The sequence below is a fragment of the Hylobates moloch genome, unplaced genomic scaffold, assembly GCF_009828535.3.
Source record: "Hylobates moloch isolate HMO894 unplaced genomic scaffold, HMol_V3 SCAFFOLD_6, whole genome shotgun sequence".
Taxonomy (NCBI): Eukaryota; Metazoa; Chordata; class Mammalia; order Primates; family Hylobatidae; genus Hylobates; species Hylobates moloch.
This window is the reverse complement of record NW_026652281.1, coordinates 65716461-65734651: the sequence shown is the minus strand read 5'-3', so window position 1 is coordinate 65734651 and position 18191 is coordinate 65716461. Positions and strand designations below refer to the sequence as shown.

General features: G+C 39.8%; 1 protein-coding gene across 1 annotated transcript in view; it reads left to right on the top strand.

Moving 5' to 3' along the window:
- LOC116471039 (V-type proton ATPase subunit S1-like protein) overlaps positions 1-18191 on the top strand; it is a 40343-nt gene that overhangs the window by 5777 nt on the left and 16375 nt on the right. Inside the window, 1 exon segment of the mRNA XM_032156916.2 lies at positions 11860-11905. Coding sequence (XP_032012807.2) covers positions 11860-11905 — 46 coding nt within the window.

Genomic DNA, 18191 nt, shown 5'->3' with positions numbered 1-18191 from the left:
ATTTCAAGCCCTCAATGGATTGGATGATGTCTGCATTGGAGAGGGCAGTCTGCTTTACTGAGTCCCCTGACTCAAATGCCAATCTTATCCAGAAACATCTTCACAGATACACTCAGAAATAATGTTGAATCTGGCCATCCCTAGGGCCAGTCAAGTTGATACACAGAACTAACCATCACAGTCAGCTAGAAGTCTAACAATCTTATTGATCTGTTCAAAGAACCAGCTTTTTGTTTCACTAATTTTCTGTTATTTTTATTTATTTTACTTTTTTTCTTTTCTTTCTTTTTTTTTCAGCATGAACTATCAAGTAATCTATTGGTTTTTTGTTTGTTTGTTTTCAATGTCATTTGGCCTTTATTATTTACTTTCTTCTGCTTGTTTTGGACTTAAATTAGCTCTTTTCTTTTTTTTTTGGTTTATTAAAGTGGAAGCTTAGATATATATTTTTTTAATTCTTTCTAATTTGGTCTTGAGGTCTCTCTCTGGAGAGTGGCTATAAAATACATCCTTGCTGTGATGGGACTCCCTGATGGTTACAGATGCTTACAATGTACATTTCATGGGACACTTCTTTATCCTGGGGGATGGATGGCCTAATGCCTAAGTGTCTGACCCATGCCCAGGTGTCCCTTTCACAGTACACTTGTTTTACTGGCAGACACCCTGTGGTTCCTTGTTGACCTGTGTCTAGTTTATTCCTACCAAGATAGCCTTTCTCTAGGAGAGCCCTGACGAGGAAAGAAATCTGGGTTTGTCAGCAGATGAAACACAGAGGAGGTAGCACAACAAAACACATCATATAACAGAAGCAGTTTGATTCCTTGACAGAACCCAGAAAGAACAGGGCAGCACACCTTGCAGGGCTGTTTGGGACACACATGCTCAACCAGTGGGTGGGGGCAAGAGAGAGGCAGAGACAGAGGACTTGTGGGATTAAAGCATTTATTGGGGTCCAAAGTATTATCCAAGCAGGTTTCCCATGGGGAGTTTTCATTGGTGGGTTTAAAGCAAGCAGGCATGAGTTCTGTGGGGCCACGCTGTGACTGAGAGATGGTTATTGTGACATTTCCGTGCAGTCTGTGTGGGGTGTGAGGGTCAGTGGGGCATGTCCATGGGGCTGTATCTAGCTTCCCCATAGGGAGGTTATCAACCGGAGGCAATTGTATCGGGGGCTATCTAGATCGACCCCATTGAGGAACTGGGAAGAGGTAGAGAAATGGAAACTGTGTCAAGTGTGACTAAGCCCTGCTTTGGCATGAGAAAGTTCAACTTACATTCAGAATTGATGCTGAGGTAACATAACATTATAGAATTCACTACAGTCATTGATTTGAAAACTTCAATCTTTTCTAATATATTTAATGCTCTACATATCCCTCTAAGCACTGCTTGAGCTGCACGCCTCAGGTTTTGGTATGTTTTAGTTTTAATTCAATTCAAAATGTTTATTAATATCTCTTTTGACTTCCTTTTTGAACCATGGAATTAGAAGTATGTTACTTATTTTCAAATATTTGGGAATTTCCAAATATATGTGAATTTTCTGTGCACATTTGAAAAGAGAGTATATTCTGCTGATGTTGGGTGGAGCATTCTATAAATATTAACTAGCCCAAGGTGGTTGATAGAGCTATTCAGGTCTTCTGCATCCTGTATTCAGGATGACAGCGACATTAAGTGGAGGGAGGTGAGGATCATACTTGCATGTTGGATCATATTTGGATGTTGGATTATGGCTTTCAGTAATGAGCTTAATTATTACATTTTTATATATTTTAAAAATCCCACAAATAAGGCATGAACCAATGGTCAAAGTGTTATGAGCCAAGGATTATGATTACTATTTCTCAGAAAAGAAAAAAAAGGGATTTATGGCCGGGCGCGGTGGCTCAAGCCTGTAATCCCAGCACTTTGGGAGGCCGAGGCGGGCGGATCACGAGGTCAGGAGATCGAGACCATCCAGGCTAACACGGTGAAACCCCGTCTCTACTAAAAATACAAAAAATTAACCGGGCGTGTTGGTGGGCGCCTGTAGTCCCAGCTACTCGGGAGGCTGAGGCAGGAGAATGGCGTGAACCCGGGAGGTGGAGCTTGCAGTGAGCCGAGATTGCGCCACTGTACTCCACCCTGGGGGACAGAGCAAGACTCCGTCTCAAAAAAAAAAAAAAAAAAAAAGGGATTTAATTTTTGTTTCTTGGTGCTTTAAATTTTGAATTTTTCACTTTTTGATGAACTTATTACTTAATTTGGAGCCAGAAAGTAGAAGGGACTATCCTTTGATATTGGACTCTAAAGTTCCCTAAAAGAGTACCCCGAAAGAATCTGCCCGGAGTTAAAGGAAAAAAAAAACAAGACCCCGGGGCTGCAGACTGGTGAGCCGGCAGGAAAGTAGAGGAAGGTAAAGTCAGAGAGGTGGGCAGGGCCAACTTGTGTCCAAACTGTAGGCCGGGATAAGAGATTGGGGTTTTATTCCAACTGTAATGAGAAGCACTGGAGGGGTTAAAGTAAGAGAGTGACAAGATCAAATCTACATTTTAAAATGCTCGCTCACCGTGCCTGCTATAGAAGAACCATGACAGAGGGGCAAGGCCTCAGGTTATTTAAGGAGGGGGCTGCTACAATAGTCCAGGTGAGAGGGAGTAGGTAGTAACTTTGGAGGTGGAGAGATGTCATGCTCTTCAGGATGTATTTTGGAGTTAGGTCATGAACGAAAGAGCAAAAGAACTGACATCATCACTGTCACCATCACCACCATCACCTTTTCTAATATGAACTGAGTGTTGTTTTGGTGCCAGACATAGGACTACTAAGCATTTCACATGCATAATATCTTTTAATCCTCAAAACAATCCCTATGTCATAGGTGCTATTAGCCCCATTTTACAAAGAGAAAATGGAAACTTAAAGAAGTTAACTTGCTTAACTTCTTTGTTTGTTGGTTTTCAGATTAGTAATAAAGCAGAAGTTTGATTTTTAAGTTTAGAAAAAATTTTAATGAATGTGAACTAAATAAGGCACAAAATAGATGGAAACAGAATAGACAAACATCGGGAAAACTAGAGAGTTATTGTTAAGATAAAAGTATTTTTATTGTAAGTTTCAACCTGCTATCTTTGGGTTACTATAGAGTATATGAAAACCAAGAGACACCATCACTAAAGAATCCTATTTGGTAGCTCTTGCAATGTGGGGGGAGTGGGAGCAGGAAGGAGAACAATTTTCCCTCTTTTCTGTTATCTTCCAAGTAGAAGGAGTTTAATTAGTAAACTGGTTTCCGTCTGTCACTTTACTCATCCCATGCCACGTAAGGATGTGTGACATCTGCAACACATTTAGAAAGAGTAGTCTGGGCATGTTCAGCTTTTCCTTTTTTGAGACCCAGCCTGACCACAGAGCATGCATTTCCCCTGTTTTTTTCCTAGGCAGGCCTTTTTCTCCCACCAAGAGCCCAATGCTGCCAGGATAGGCTGCCGTGTCTGTCTTCTGGTGGGAGGGCTCAGTTACAATCCATTTCGCTCCTACTCTAAGCTTTCCGCCATTCTCTGTCCTGGCCTTGCACACCAGTAAAGGTGGCATTTGGGCCTCTGCTTGTCTTACCCCTTGTGCTATTTCTCATTTGGTTTAACATTTAGTTGGGGTAGAAAGGCATTTCTATTTGATTTCTCTCAGAGACACCCCACTCTCTCCAACCAAGAAGAAAGGTAGGTATTCATGTATTAGATCAGCTGATGAGGAGATTTAGGTCAAAAGTGATCATGATTCTTGATAGCACCCTGGGCAGAGCTAGCCATTTTGGGAGAAGAGCCAAAGGTTTTTACAATGTTGACGATTAATACTGGAACATTTAGGGGGGGTTGGAAATGATTCCTAGTACTTTAACTAGAAAAATGGAGGCAGCAGTTGCTATGGAAATGTGACAAATTAAAATAACAGCTTTAAGTGAGCATGAAGAAGCAGTGAGGGTAAGACCGATTATTACGTGCTCTGTGTAACTACTCATGACGAATGTTGAGTGCTTCATTTTCCTGATTAAATTATTAAACACAATTTTTTCTTTATCCAAAATGAATGATATTTCTTTTCTTTTCTTTTCTTTTTTTTTTTTTTTTTGAGACGAAGTCTCGCTCTGTCACCCAGGCTGGGGTGCAATGGTGCGATCTTGGCTCACTGCAACCTCCGCCTCCCAGGTTCATGCCATTCTCCTGCCTCAGCCTCCCGAGTAGCTGGGATTACAGGTGCCGCCACCATGCCCGGCTAATTTTTTGTATTTTTAGTAGAGATCGGGTTTCACTATGTTGGCCAGGTTGGTCTCGAACTCCTGACCTCGTGATCTGCCCACCTCGGCCTCCCAAAGTGGTGGGATTACAGGCGTGAGCCACTGCACCCGGCCTGAATGAGATTTCTTATCCTCTCATTCTAGCTACTGCTTGGTGCAGTGATTATTTCTTCTCATATCTATTCCAAGGTAGAACTAAGGAAATAAGTCTGTGTTGCCATATGATCTTACTAATATTCAGAGCTGATCTTTAAAATCTGGTTATTATAATTAAACCTCTGTGTAGGATCTAAGGGGAGTTGACAAAGCTGTTCTTTGATGCTCTTTGTAAAATTCCTGGAAGGGAGGTATAATTTTAAGATGCATATTAAAAGTTATTCTCCAGGTGTTCTTGAGCTTGGCTGAGAACCAAGCAAAGGGAAATAAACTTCTATTTCAGTAAGGACCTTTGAGTTCTAAGAAAAGAAAGATAATTTTTCTTACTAGGAAAAGAAAGATAATTTTTCTCACTACAATGTGAGAAATGTGTTAGAATCTCCTTCCCTGGAGAGATTTCAGAACTGGGTAGATGGACCAGATCTGTGTTGTCGATGAGTTCAGTGGGGAAACAGTTGATCTTTGGTGATGGAGCATGGCAGAAGTGACTCTTGCAGCCCTTGTATTCCACAGTAAAATGAAAAATCATCAGGATTATTTCAAGATTATTCAAATATAATATGTAAATGAGTATAATGTATAAATATAAAAATTCCTACCAAAATAAGCATGCAAAATGTCAGACACTTTATATTATTAAGACTTTATCGCTTAAAGGGCTTTACTGTAAAACAATTTTTTCCTTTAAAAAAAAGAACAAGAGAGAAAAGGAAGGAAATAGAGGAAGAAAAAAGAAAAGAAGAAGAGAGGGGGTTCTGGGTTTGTATTGCTGTACAAAAGAACAGAAGCAATTTTTCTATTGATTTAAAAATTGCTTTTTGATCTCGTTGGTTCTAGCAATCATTACTAATTGTGAGGATAGCCAAAATGAATGACTCTGTAGCCAGTTCATAGATACAGCCATTTCACATACTATGGAATAGTGTGCTCATATATGTGTGAATTTTAAAATTACTTAGATGGGTTTTAAGTTAGAATTCACAAATGTATTTAATTATTTAGAAAATAATATCTTGGAGTTGTTACCAAGTAGTTGTATATAATACTCCCTTTGAAACTAAGTGTGCATGGCCGGGCATGGTGGCTCATACCTGTAATCCCAGCACTTTGGGAGGCCGAGGCAGGTAGATCACCTGAGGTCAGGAGTTTGAAACCAGCCTGGCCAACATGTAGTGAAACCTCGTCTCTACTAAAATTACAAAAATGATCCAGGTGCAGTGGCTCACGCATGTAGAGTCCCAAGCTACTCGGGAGGCTGAGGCGTGAGAATCACTTGAACCAGGGAGGTAGAGATTGCAGTGAGCTGAGATCATGCCATTGCACTCCGGTCTGTGCAACAGAGTGAGACTCCGTCTCAAAAAAAAAAAAAAAAAAAAGGAAACTAAGTGTGCTGGCTAATTTATATCCAAATAATTCATTTTGCCCTTGTTATAAATGTGACTTCCAGGATAAGCCAACATCACATGACACATATTCTCAACCTGAGTTTCATCTCAGTGTCTCTGTCAAGGTGGACATCACAGGTGCCTGGTGATAGCATGTTTTGAGGGTAGTGGAGGCTTTTTCCTTCCCTGGGACCCAGGTGTGTGAGGCTCAAGCCTCTCTTCCTAGTCTTGCCTTGATTACCACACTAAAAGTGTCATTTAGCAAATCCTTCTAATCAAGGCTCTTTTGTACTTTAGGTAAAGAAACCCATATCAGAGTGTCTTGTCTATTATATACCTGCCACTTTGTCTCCTTCATTTAATCAGCCATTGCCTGGGGAAGAGGTGGGGCTGACCTCAAGAAAGGTCACTGGTTTGCTGGGTGAATATCCCAAAGGTGTTTACATTTCTGCATGTTACTGGGCTGGGAGGATTTTGGGGACAAGGACTGTATTTTTCACTTTGTATTCCTGGTAAATAATCTAGCACGGTGACAGTCAGTATTTGTTGAATGCACAAATTTGTTTCAAGAGCAGGCCTCCTGTCTTAGTTTAGCTCGAGCAGCCCAGAACACAATTAAGGGCCATTAATCTGGCACATCATCTGTGTTCCAAGAACTCAAAGGGAAACCTAAAGTGAGAAACATGAACATTTAAATTAAAAGCACTTACAACTATTTAATGTACCATCCTGATTCTAATTAATGCAGAAGTTAATTTGATGAAAATTGGTAGAAATCATGGCAGCAATTTTGCTCTGAACTTGATAAAGAGTTATACAGTACCTCCTGCTCCTTGGGGAATGGAGGGTGCTATGAACTGATGTAACCTGGATTTTGTCTGTTCCCATTTTCAAGTGGCAGAATTCTATGGAATACTTGAATTAATTGATTTTCCATTATAGTTGCCTAAAGACTCAAGCCTTGGGAGTCATAACCATGTGGCACAAAGTGGGAATTAATTATGTGGCATTTTTTGATAGGATCATTCATTCATTCTGTATATTTTACTGAGCACCAACTTGGGCTCCAGGTATATATGTCAAATAGACATAGTATCTGCCCTCATGGAGCGTGCCTTGTGATGAAGAAACAGCATCAATAAGTACACAAGAAAATAAATGTCTCAGTGCAAATTGTGATATATGTTATGATGAAAGTGAATAGAATACAGGGAGAGCTAGAGAGGTGTGAGGTGACTTCACAGAACAGTATGTGAAAGGTCACTTGGGTGCAATGGAGCTCGGCATGGTGAGGGTGCTGAGAAGCTGAGTGTGAGCCAGTGTGCCTGGAACATGTTCAGGAGGAGGAGCTGGTGTTCAATGAGGCAAGAGAGACCAGCAGGGGCCACGCCATGCCGGGCTTTGTAGGAGGTACATGGATTTGGATTTTGAATCAGTATGCAAAGACCATTATAATTGATTTAAACATTTATGCAACTTTTGATCTGAGAGCATTGAATGAATAGAGACTGTGTGCCTGTTAGTCTTCTTAAGGTAAATATTAGAATTCTTAAGTTAGATCCATTTTTGTTCCTGTGGGAACACAATTCTATATGGTCATATGTGATTATGGGAAGATAGATTTTTGATATTCAAATATTCAGGTAACATTCATTTAGTTACATACAGTAAATCAAAAAATAAAGCAAACCCAAGTTGTGTCCAGTTGTAAAGAAGGCAGCGTGGCTGTACAACTTCCTGTTCTCCTGTGGAGACGGTAGAGGGGAAATTTTCCATGTGCCTCTGCATTTTCTGCCTGTATTGTGAGCTAGTCCCTAACTGCTCTTTGTTCTGAATACCTTTTCTAGGATGTTTGTATAGGGAGAAGCCTTGAACGGTAGAAATCATGTCCCCTTTGTAGCAAAGGACAGGCTCGCTTATAGCATTGGAAAGTAGAGGTAGTGTTTCCCCTCAGAGCAAAGGGCAGATAGGTTTACTACTCACTACAAAAAAATTGGGACTCCTTAAGCTCAGGGCTTCTCTCCTGAAATGAAGCCCACTGTGTGTGCAAGTATCCATCTGGGCCCACCTACATTACTCCAAGGAGAAGGGGAACTGACCAAATACACTGATGCTGGTGTCACTTGCTGTGTGGTGAGTAATAAATTCCTTTACTCTGACTCAGAAGTCTGTGTCTTCTGTCAGCATCCATAAAACTGTCAGGCTAACTAGTTAGCTTCTAAGTGAATAAAATCTCAGACCCTTCACAGTTCTTCACAGAGGCTCCTCAGCAGTCCGAGTGGGAAGGTACAATGCCAGGCAGGTGACACCCTAGTGCTTTGCAGCCTCTAAGATGTCCCAATTAGCATTTCTTGTCACTGTTTTTCCTCCAAAGTCACAGGATGAGCTGTTCTCAGACAGTCATATCTTAAGTGTGACTTCTAGTCTAAAATACATGTGTGAAACCTACTAGCTACTAATTATTATGCCTTGAATATTCTTAACCAAGTGGGAGAATGTTTCTACAACAGAAAGAATACTATGTTAAAATTTTAGGATCAGGACATAAAATCTATTAAAATGATACTTTATTTAAATTAAAAATATTCTGTGTGTGTCTGAAAATGTAACCCAAGCATATTTCCATGAAAGATTCTTTTTTTTTTTTTTTTTTTGAGATGGAGTCTTGCTCTGTTGTCCAGGCTGGAGTGCAGTGGCATGGTCTTGGCTCACTGCAACCTCCGCCTCCTGGGTTCAAGCGATTCTCCTGCCCCAGCCTCCCAAATAGCTGGGATTACAGGCATCTGCCATCATGCCTGGCTACTTTTTTGTATTTTTAGTAGAGACAGGGTTTCACCATGTTGGCCAGGCTGGTCTCGAGCTCCTGTCCTCGTGATCCGCCTGCCTCAGCCTCCTAAATGCTGGGATTACAGGCGTGAGCCACCGTGCCCAGCCAAAAGATTCTTATGTAATAACTACTAAGGGACTAACACTGTCCTTTCTCAGGGTTCACAGAACCATTATTGTCACAATGCAGGATCGTCATTGGCTTGGGCTCTCACTTTCTCCTGACCAGGGCCCTGAGGAGTAGGCACTGCCACTGCTCCCGTAAGAGAATACCAAGTACTGGCCGGGCGCGGTGGCTCACGCCTATAATCCCAGCACTTTGGGAGGCTGAGGCGGGTGGATCACGAGGTCAGGAGATCGAGACCATCCTGGCTAGCACGGTGAAACCCCGTCTCTACTAAAAATACAAAAAATTAGCCGGGCGTGGTGGCGGGCGCCTGTAGTCCCAGCCACTCGGGAGGCTGAGGCAGCAGAATGGCGTGAACCTGGGAGGCGGAGCTTGCAGTGAGCCGAGATTGAGCCACTGCACTCCAGCCTGGGTGACAGAACAAGATTCTGTCTCAAAAAAAAAAAAAAAAAAAAGATAATACCAAGTACTGCTGTGGCAGCTGCAGGAGATGTTCTGTATCTTGCCTGTCCAATACAGGGGGCACTAGCCACAAGTGTCTGCTGAACGCTTCAAATTTGGCTTGTTTGAATTGAGATATAAGTAACGTGGTGGCTCATGCCTGTAATTCCAGCACTTTTGGAGGCTAAGGCGGGAGGACTGCTTGAGCCCAGGAGTTCAAGACTGGCCTGGGTAACATAACAAGACCCCCATCTCTACAAAATATAGAAATAAATAAATTTTTAAAATTATACACTAGAGTTCAGATTTCGGGCAGAAAAAGAATGTAAAATGTTTCACTAATAATCCTTAAAATTGAGTATGTTTTACATGATATTATTTTAGACAGGTTAAATAAAAATACTGTTAAAATTAGTTTCACCCGTTTATTTTTACTTCTTTTTAATGTGACTAGAAAATTTTAAATTCCATATGTAGCTCTCGTTCTATTTCTATTGTCTAGATCCTTGCTACTCAAAGGGCGGTTCTCAGGCAAGCAGCATCACCATCATCATCATCTGGGAGCTGGTTAGGAATGTGGAATCCTACACCCCACTCCAGACCTACTGCGTCAAAATTTGCACTTTAACAGAATCTCATGTGATTTGTATGCACTTAACACTTTGAGTAGCTGAGCTTCCCTAAGACTAGGACTGGCTGGTTTAGGAAACTAAAAATAAAAGGTGCCCAGTTAAACTTAATTTTCAAATAAACAATAAATTTTAAATATAGTATGTCCCAAATATTGCATGGAACATACTTATATTAAAATCATTTGTTGTGTTTCTGACATTCCACTTTAACAGGTTATCCTATAGGTTATCTGTCAACATTACCTAAAACTAAACTTCTCTTATCCAGACCTGCTTGTTACTTGAAATTCCACAGAATCAGGAAAAGAACAGAAAGAGAAAAGGAGAGGTGAAGAGTAGAAACTGGGTGAAATGAAAATAGAGAAGAAGAGGGAGTATGAGGAGGCAGTAGGAATTAGATGGGGCACAGAAAGGCCACATTTAAGGCCAGTGCCCCTTTTTATTTTACAATTTTTGTTAGCAACTTTCTTCCTTACTCCTGCATTCTCCCACTTCCTCTAGTCATTCTGCTTTATTCTCCTCTTCTTATTTTCTGTTGGGGTCCCGTGAACTATGTTGGAAGAAAGTGGTGTGTGAGAGGAATAGGAATGTCTGTTCAGCGCCAAGACCCCAGCTTTCCTATAGTCCATCATCTCTGAAATTTCACTTACAAATAGCCCTTTTCCGCTACCCGTACTTTGTCTTTAAGCCATCAAGTTTCCTAAGTGCCCCAAATGGTGACACTTGACACTTTCGTTTTGGAGGATTTTCTTTATTGTGGCATTTTAATTGTATTTTTAAAAAATGTAAAATAACTCTTAGGAATTTTGTCATTTGTTTTGTTTTTCAGGCTTTTTAGGGAAGTAAGGTGAAAGGAGAGGCCAGCAGGGAAGGAATAACAATAGGCACTCTATTTAGCTAAGCATTGAGTTAAGAAGAGGCTTTCATGGCCTGGCGTGGTTGTGGCTCACGCCTGTAATCCCAGCACTCTCGCGGGGGCCGAGGCGGGCAGATCACCTGAGGTCAGTAGTAGGTGACCAGCCTGGCCAACATGGTGAAACCCCATCTCAACTAAAAATACAAAAATTAGCTGGGCGTGGTGGTGCATGCCTGTAATCCCAGCTACTCGGGAGGTTGAGGCAAGAGAATCACTTGAACTCAGGAGGTTGAGGTTGCAGTGAGCCGAGATCGCGCCACTGCACTCCAGCCTGACAGAGTGAGACTGGCTTAAAAAAAAAAAAAAAAAGAGCCTTTCATCCATGATCCCATTTAATCTTCATAACAATTAAGTATGTCTGTCCCCACTCCGCAGATGAGGAAACAAGGCTCCAGAGGGAAAATAACCTGCCTGGTATCAGCTTGCTCACTGGTAAGGAGCTGGCCAGGCACTTCAGCTTCTGACTCCAAATCCTGTGCTCCTCACCATTGCTGTCCATACCTCTTGGCAAATAGAGGCTTATGAATTCAACAGGAGACTGTGAACTAGGACATATATGTAACTTTAGGAAAGTTCCCGAGATTTTTATTTATTCACCTGAAAAATACATGTAAAAATATATACTTCATAGGTTTTGGGGAGAAATTAATAGCTTCCTGAAGTGTAGTATGAAATATTTATAGTATGACATATATGTAGTATGAAGTATATAAAATAAAGAGTCTTAAGAGTTATATGACAGTATCAAAACAATGCAAATTTCTAAAATGAGCTTAAGTGGCAAATACATTTTCTTTAAAAATTGGCTCCTTAATAGTCTTTCCATGAGATGAATAATTAAAAACCTAAATATTTGTTTCACTCTATACTCTAAGCATTATCAGACTCCTCCCTTCCTCCCCTCACCATGGAATACATTCTGAGAAAGCTGCCCTGTTATTGGTTAAATATGCTGTCAGTTACATGGCGTGAAAAGTACTGCCTCTGCTCTGTTTGCATTTATGAATTAACAGATGTGCTTGCTTTGAAGAAACGGATTCTTTTCTTGATGGGAAAAAAAATCTTGTTTAGTTTTTCACTGATTTTTTTATGTATAGGATTTTCACTAACCTTGGACCATATATTTGCCAGGAAGAATGTAAGGTGAGTAACTGCACATCTTTTGAAGCAATGTATTTGTGAACTTAAATGCAAGTGTGAAATTAGGTGGCTCTGTAATTTCTTTATGTTGTTTCATATCTACATTTGCTTGTGATTCAAAATGGATAGGCTAGATCATCCAGGTAGCTACAAAAATTATTGACCAGAGTTTATGCTTGAGGTAAAAATATAAGCTTTTTTATAAGAGACAAGTGTTATTTGTTCAAAATATCCAAGAAACTTTTGTAGTATGTATCAAAGTACTTATCTGTGAGAAAATGACTCCTCAAATCAGTTTTCAGATTTCTTTTATATTTACAAGTAAATGTTAATTCCACAGTATCCCCTGCCATTATTATGTGAGAAAAGAGTAAGAAAAAAATTGAAAACCTCAGAAATATATATCCTGTCCTTCAAAGAAAAGGTGTTAAATTCTTTTAACTGTTAAGAGATGGCAATTAAATTCCTGTTTCTATTTCTGTTGTCCCTTTGGCTTCCTTATACATCATATAAGGAACACTCAGAGCTTTTTCTATAAAAAAGAATATTGAAAATCTGAATAGCAATTAAAGTATGTCATGTCTCCCACTCACTCATTGTGTGCCATCTCAACAAATGCTTCAGGGAATTTAGTGTGAACACAGGGGACAGCAGCAAGCAGGAGAATCTGGCAAAACTCGGGTTAAAGACTCCTTAGTCCGCAACTGGTAAAATCTATACATATAGACATTAACAATTTTTTCTTCTTTTGTTTCTGAGTCAATTGGTGCTTTCCTGCACGTTCACTTTTGAATAGTAAGTGACTTATATTCTTTAGGTGGTTAAAGCCTAGTTCTGTTTCCCCACCTGGGTTACACAGAAATGCCTGATTTGTGCATTACACTAGTAAAATGTACACCAAGAATTAGAAAAATCTCAGTTCTGTTTTTAAGACAAAGTTAATGGGGCTTAATTTTAGCTTCAGAATCTTTAGATCTTAGAAATCACATAAGTCAATGATCATTTGAATCTAATATTATGGCTCGTTAATTCATTATGAAGGAAACAACAGTTGTTGTTTTGTGTGTTCTTTCAAATAATGGATCTGAAATTTAAAATATCTTTCAACTCCCTGGGGCTATTCAATATTCTGTCTGTAGGAAGGAGGATTGTGTTTTAAGCTCGATACACGGTTTCTAAACAGAGTGAGTAGGGATCATTATTCTCACTTTGCACATTTCTTCCTCAAGTTGGGTTTATTCTTGATCCAAAAAGAAATCCTGTGTGACCTCCCATTTTCCACTTTGATTTCAGAGTATTTTCATCAATTTCTTAGTTCATTTGTGCATGCAACACATTTTAAAAATAACTGGTGCTTTTAAGTAGCAAGGCCCCATGCTAGGTGCGGGGTCTACAATGGTGAGCACAACAGGGATAGTCCCTGCCCTCATGGACTAAGTCTAATAGGGAAGCCTTTGTTAATCAAATGATATATATTATTCCAAATAAACTTTGAAATGTGTCGTGAAAGAAAAGTATAGGAAGCAATGAGCACATACAATAGGGGGATTAGAACTCGCACAAGTTAGGGATTGTGTTCTTGAGGAAGTGATACTTACGCCATCATCTGGAGGAGATGTAGAAAATAACTAGGAGGATGGAGAACATTCCAGGTGGAGGGAACAGCAGCTGCTAAGGGAAAAATGGACCATGAAGTGTTCAAGGAACTGAATAATGCTAGAGTAGCTGGAGCAGAGAGAGAAGGGAAGAGGTGAAATAAGGCAAGCACAGCTGACAGGCCGAAGTCTGCCTGGGTAATGTCTGGGTATTTGTGCCTCTTTCATATATTGTATTCAGTTACGTTTCAACCTGTACTACAAAGTCTGGAGTTTAGGTAGGTTAGATGATTTGGCTAAAGCATATATTTATTATACTTTCATTATTACTTGGATGGGAACCTCACTTTTGTTGCTCAGGAAATTAAACTTGTACTCACAAAAGACTTAATATAAACCGTAATGCTAATTTATAAATTTCTAAAGGAAGATATCTTTTTAAAAAATTAAAATAGAAAAATTTATCAAAGTAATACATGTACGTGGTTTCAAAAAATCAAAAGGTGACAAGACAAGACACACATTAAAGGAAAAACTGTCTTCTAGTTACTTCTATAGGCAAACATTTTCAAATTTTTAGTTGTTTCTTCTGTTGGCCACTGCTTGTATTAGTCACCTTTTTTCTAGAAACAAAACAACCCCTACATTGCAGAAGTTTGCAGCCTCAAACATTTCTTTCTTGCTCCTGTTACTTCTGACAGCTACAGGTGGGCTGCTGTGACCCTGCTTTAGCTCTGTTTCCACTTCTCATTCCAAGTCCCAGACTGAAAGAGCCCCCCTTATTTGGGCATGCCATTCTTATGACAGAGGGAATGGGGCAAGAGATGGCAGGCACATGCAGACACTCGCAACTTCTGCAGAGCTGCCACACTGTTGCTTCTGCTCATATTCCATTGGTCTAATTAAGATTTATAGCTGAAACTGGAGAGTTCCGTGACCCCCCTTGCAGGACATGCAACAGGGGTGTGGTGCATCTGTTTGGCCGCTGCCACATGTGCTCAAACCTTTTACAAGAAGGGGAGCATGCAGATGGGCAGGTGCAGGAACCAGGGCAAGTGCTTTTGGGTTCTGGCCTCATGGTAGCATCTAGGGTTGGGTGCCTGTGACTCTCAAAGCCCCAGTGGGTGTGCTACAGTGCTCTTTTAGCTCTGCCATCTTCAGATGGCTTAAGTGTTAACCAGCTTAGTGCCCTCTTGGACCCCGGGTTTTTGTTTGGCATCCAGAAAGAATCAGGTCACACAGGGCTGGAAGGATGGTGAATGTGGAGGTTATATTGAGTGGTGGAGGTGGCTCTCAGCAGGATGGATGGGGAGCTGGAAGGGTGATGGATTGGGGGATGATCTTCCCCTGGAGTTTGGCTGTCCAGCAGCTGATCTCCTCTCTGACTGTCCCCAGCCAAACTCTTCTAGATGTTCAGATGCTGCTTCTCGTCTCTCCTTCTCTGTCATGCTGTTCTGCTGCTCTTCTGTTCACCTGTTCATCTGCTCATCTGCTCGTGGAGGCTGGGGTTTGGGGTTTATATGGATACTGGATGGGGGCCCTGGTGAGCCAAAAGGCAACATTTGGGCGCAGAAACAGGAATGCCTGTTCCCATTTAGGGCCATGGGTTTCCAGGCTTAAGGGTGGGGCCTTTGCCAGGTGGGGCAGGAAGTATTTTCCACCCACAGGGGGGAACTGCAAGTCATATGGCCTAGGGGGATGCAAAATCCTCTCCCAGAGAAGGAAACAAAGACTGGGTAACAATCATACAATTCACCATACTGCCATAATATCAAAATAATATGCATAGATGATTCCTCCATTTATACATGTTAGATTTTATAACAAGTTCCTTTATTATTGACAAAGTTCCTGTCTCCAATGTCCTCATCTTTCTTTCCTCCACCCCCCATCCCTCCAATATAGTTACATTACTACTTTCAGTTCATCAGTGCTTGCATCAATATGACTATGTATATTGTTCACAGACAAGCTAGTTAGTAGAGTGTAATTTTGTTTGTTTCTTTTTTTTTTTTTTTTTTGGACAACGTTTCTTTTTCCCTTGAGTTAAAAATGGCCTTTTTGTAGTTGCAATTTCAAAACATGCATAGTCTTAATTCTTTTCACATATTCTTTCCTCTAATATGCAGTGGTCTCTCAAATTCTCCTTTCACTTAGAGATCTCTCTGTAGGTCTTCCTTTTATTGTCCTCTTGCTCCAGTCTGGATTGATTCTATGCCTGATGTACACCACTCTTCTAGTGAGATGTGCTGTTTCTGAGAGCCTGCGCTTTCTCTTTGTTGGCTTGTGCCCTTACACTGTGGGAGCATGTCCTCCATTCGCTTCTGTGAAGGGGTGAGAGAGGTGCACTGGCTGAATCCTTGCATGATTCGTGTTTTTTACTTCTGCAAGCTTAATAGGACATTTTCTTTATCCTTAGCTCCAAAATGATACAGGTACCTTAGGTCACAAAAATCAACTCAAAATGGATCACAGATCTAAGTGTAAAAGTTAAAATTTAAAAACTAGGAGAAACACAAGAGAAAATCTTGGTGACCTTATTGGGCAAATATTTCTTTTAGACATAAAAACAGGCCATAACAGAGAAAAAGAATGCATTGGACTTTATGAAAATTAGAACTATTGATCTTTGAAAAAACACCATTAAGAAAATGAGAAAGGAAGACAATGCAATAAAATATTTCCAGTGTGTATATCTGACACAGGACTTGCATCCAGAACGTATAAAGAGCACTTATGGAGGTCAATGAATTTAATTTTTAAAATGAGCTAAAGATTTAAGCACACTTCACAAAAGAAACTATATAAATGCTCTATAGGCATAAGAAAAGATGCTCAGCATCATTAATCACCAGGGAAATGGATATTAAAATTAAACTGAGCTAACAACCCACACCCATTGGAATGTTTAAAATTAAATAGATTGATGATACCAAATGTTAGCAAGAATGTTGAACAACAGGGAAGCCAAAATTGATTGACAGCTTTTCTAAAAAAGTTACTTCTATTATGTGACTTGATCATTCTATTCCTGTTTATTTATTCAAGAGAAGCAAAAACATATTCACACAAACTCCTATACATTAATGTTCTTAAATCTTTATTTGTAGTAGCTCCAAACCAGAATCACCCCAAATATTCATGAGTGTGTGCACAAAGTATGGCATATCCATACAATGAAATATTTCTTAACACTAAAACAGAATGAACTACTGACATATGCAACCACATGCGTGAATTTCAAAGTCATTACGATAAGACGGAAAGAAGCCAAATGCTAAGGAATATGTATGATTCTATTTACACGCAATTGTAGAAAATGCTAACTAGGCTGGGCGCGGTGGCTCACGCCTGTAATCCCAGCCTTTTGGGAGGCCAAAGCGGGCGGATCACCTGAGGTCAGGAGTTTGAGACTAGCTTGATCAACATGGAGAAACCCTATCTCTACTAAAAATACAAAATTAGCCGGGTGTGGTGGTGCATGCCTTTAATCCCGGCTACTTGGGAGGCTGAGGCAGGAGAATCGCTTGAACCCAGGAGGTGGAGGTTGTGGTGAGCCGAGATCACGCCATTGCACTCCAGCCTGGGCAACAAGAGCAAAACTCCATCTCAAAAAAGAAAAAAGAAAAAAGAAAATGCTAACTAATCTAAAGTGACAGAAGCAAGTCTGTAGTTGCCTGGGGTTGAGGGTGGAGGGAACAACTCTTAGCTGCAAAAATGCAAGCAGAAACTTTTTTGGGTGTTTTAAGTATTCTGTATTGTTATTGTGGCAGTGGTGTCATGGGTATGTGCCTGTGCCAAAACTCATATAATTGTTTAATTTGCATGAATTCAATTTACTGTACATTATATACCTCAATAAAGTTGATGAAAATTAATGAATTGCATGCATGCATAAATTTATTAATAGCAACTAGTAGACATCATGGTCACCAATTTGTCATCTTCAGAAATTCTCATTAGATAATAGGGATCATATTACAGAGAGAATGGTGCATTTAATTTGTAATTGGTTCCATATAATTAATTCTAAAGCACTTTACTATGATATAGATTTAGTAACTCTTCAACTACAATTATGTTTTATATACATATCATGTAATATATATCTTTCTCTAATTATAAAAATGTTGAGTTTATATGATAGTAACATATAGAGACCTTATATCACAGGAATTGTTAGGTATAGAGTTTGATTTGCATTCTCATATACTGTAGGTAAAACTTATGGAAAACTTAAAATATGCAATAAACTGTTAAATTTTTAGGACGTTTATGACAAAACTGGAGATTTAAACACTAATTTTATGTTAAATAATTATCAGTGTTTTCTAGATGTAATTGTGCTGTTATTTTTAAAAGTTCTTATCTTTTAGAGATATATACTGAAATGATATAATTTTTGATATTTTATTCAAACTAATATCACACGGGGGAAGAGGGTGAGCTTGTAGGTGAAACAAGATTGGTTGTAACCTGATAATTACTAAAGCTGAATGATGGGTCCAGGTACACGGGGGCTTATTATATTTTTCTATTTATATTTGTGTATGTCCTGTAATAAAAAATGTGTATATCTTCTAACTTAGAAATTTCACTTCAAGGAATTTATCTTAAGGAACTTCTCATAGGTGTGAACAGACAATCCACAGTAATGTTCAATGCAGTATTGTTATGATGCTAATAAAATTGAA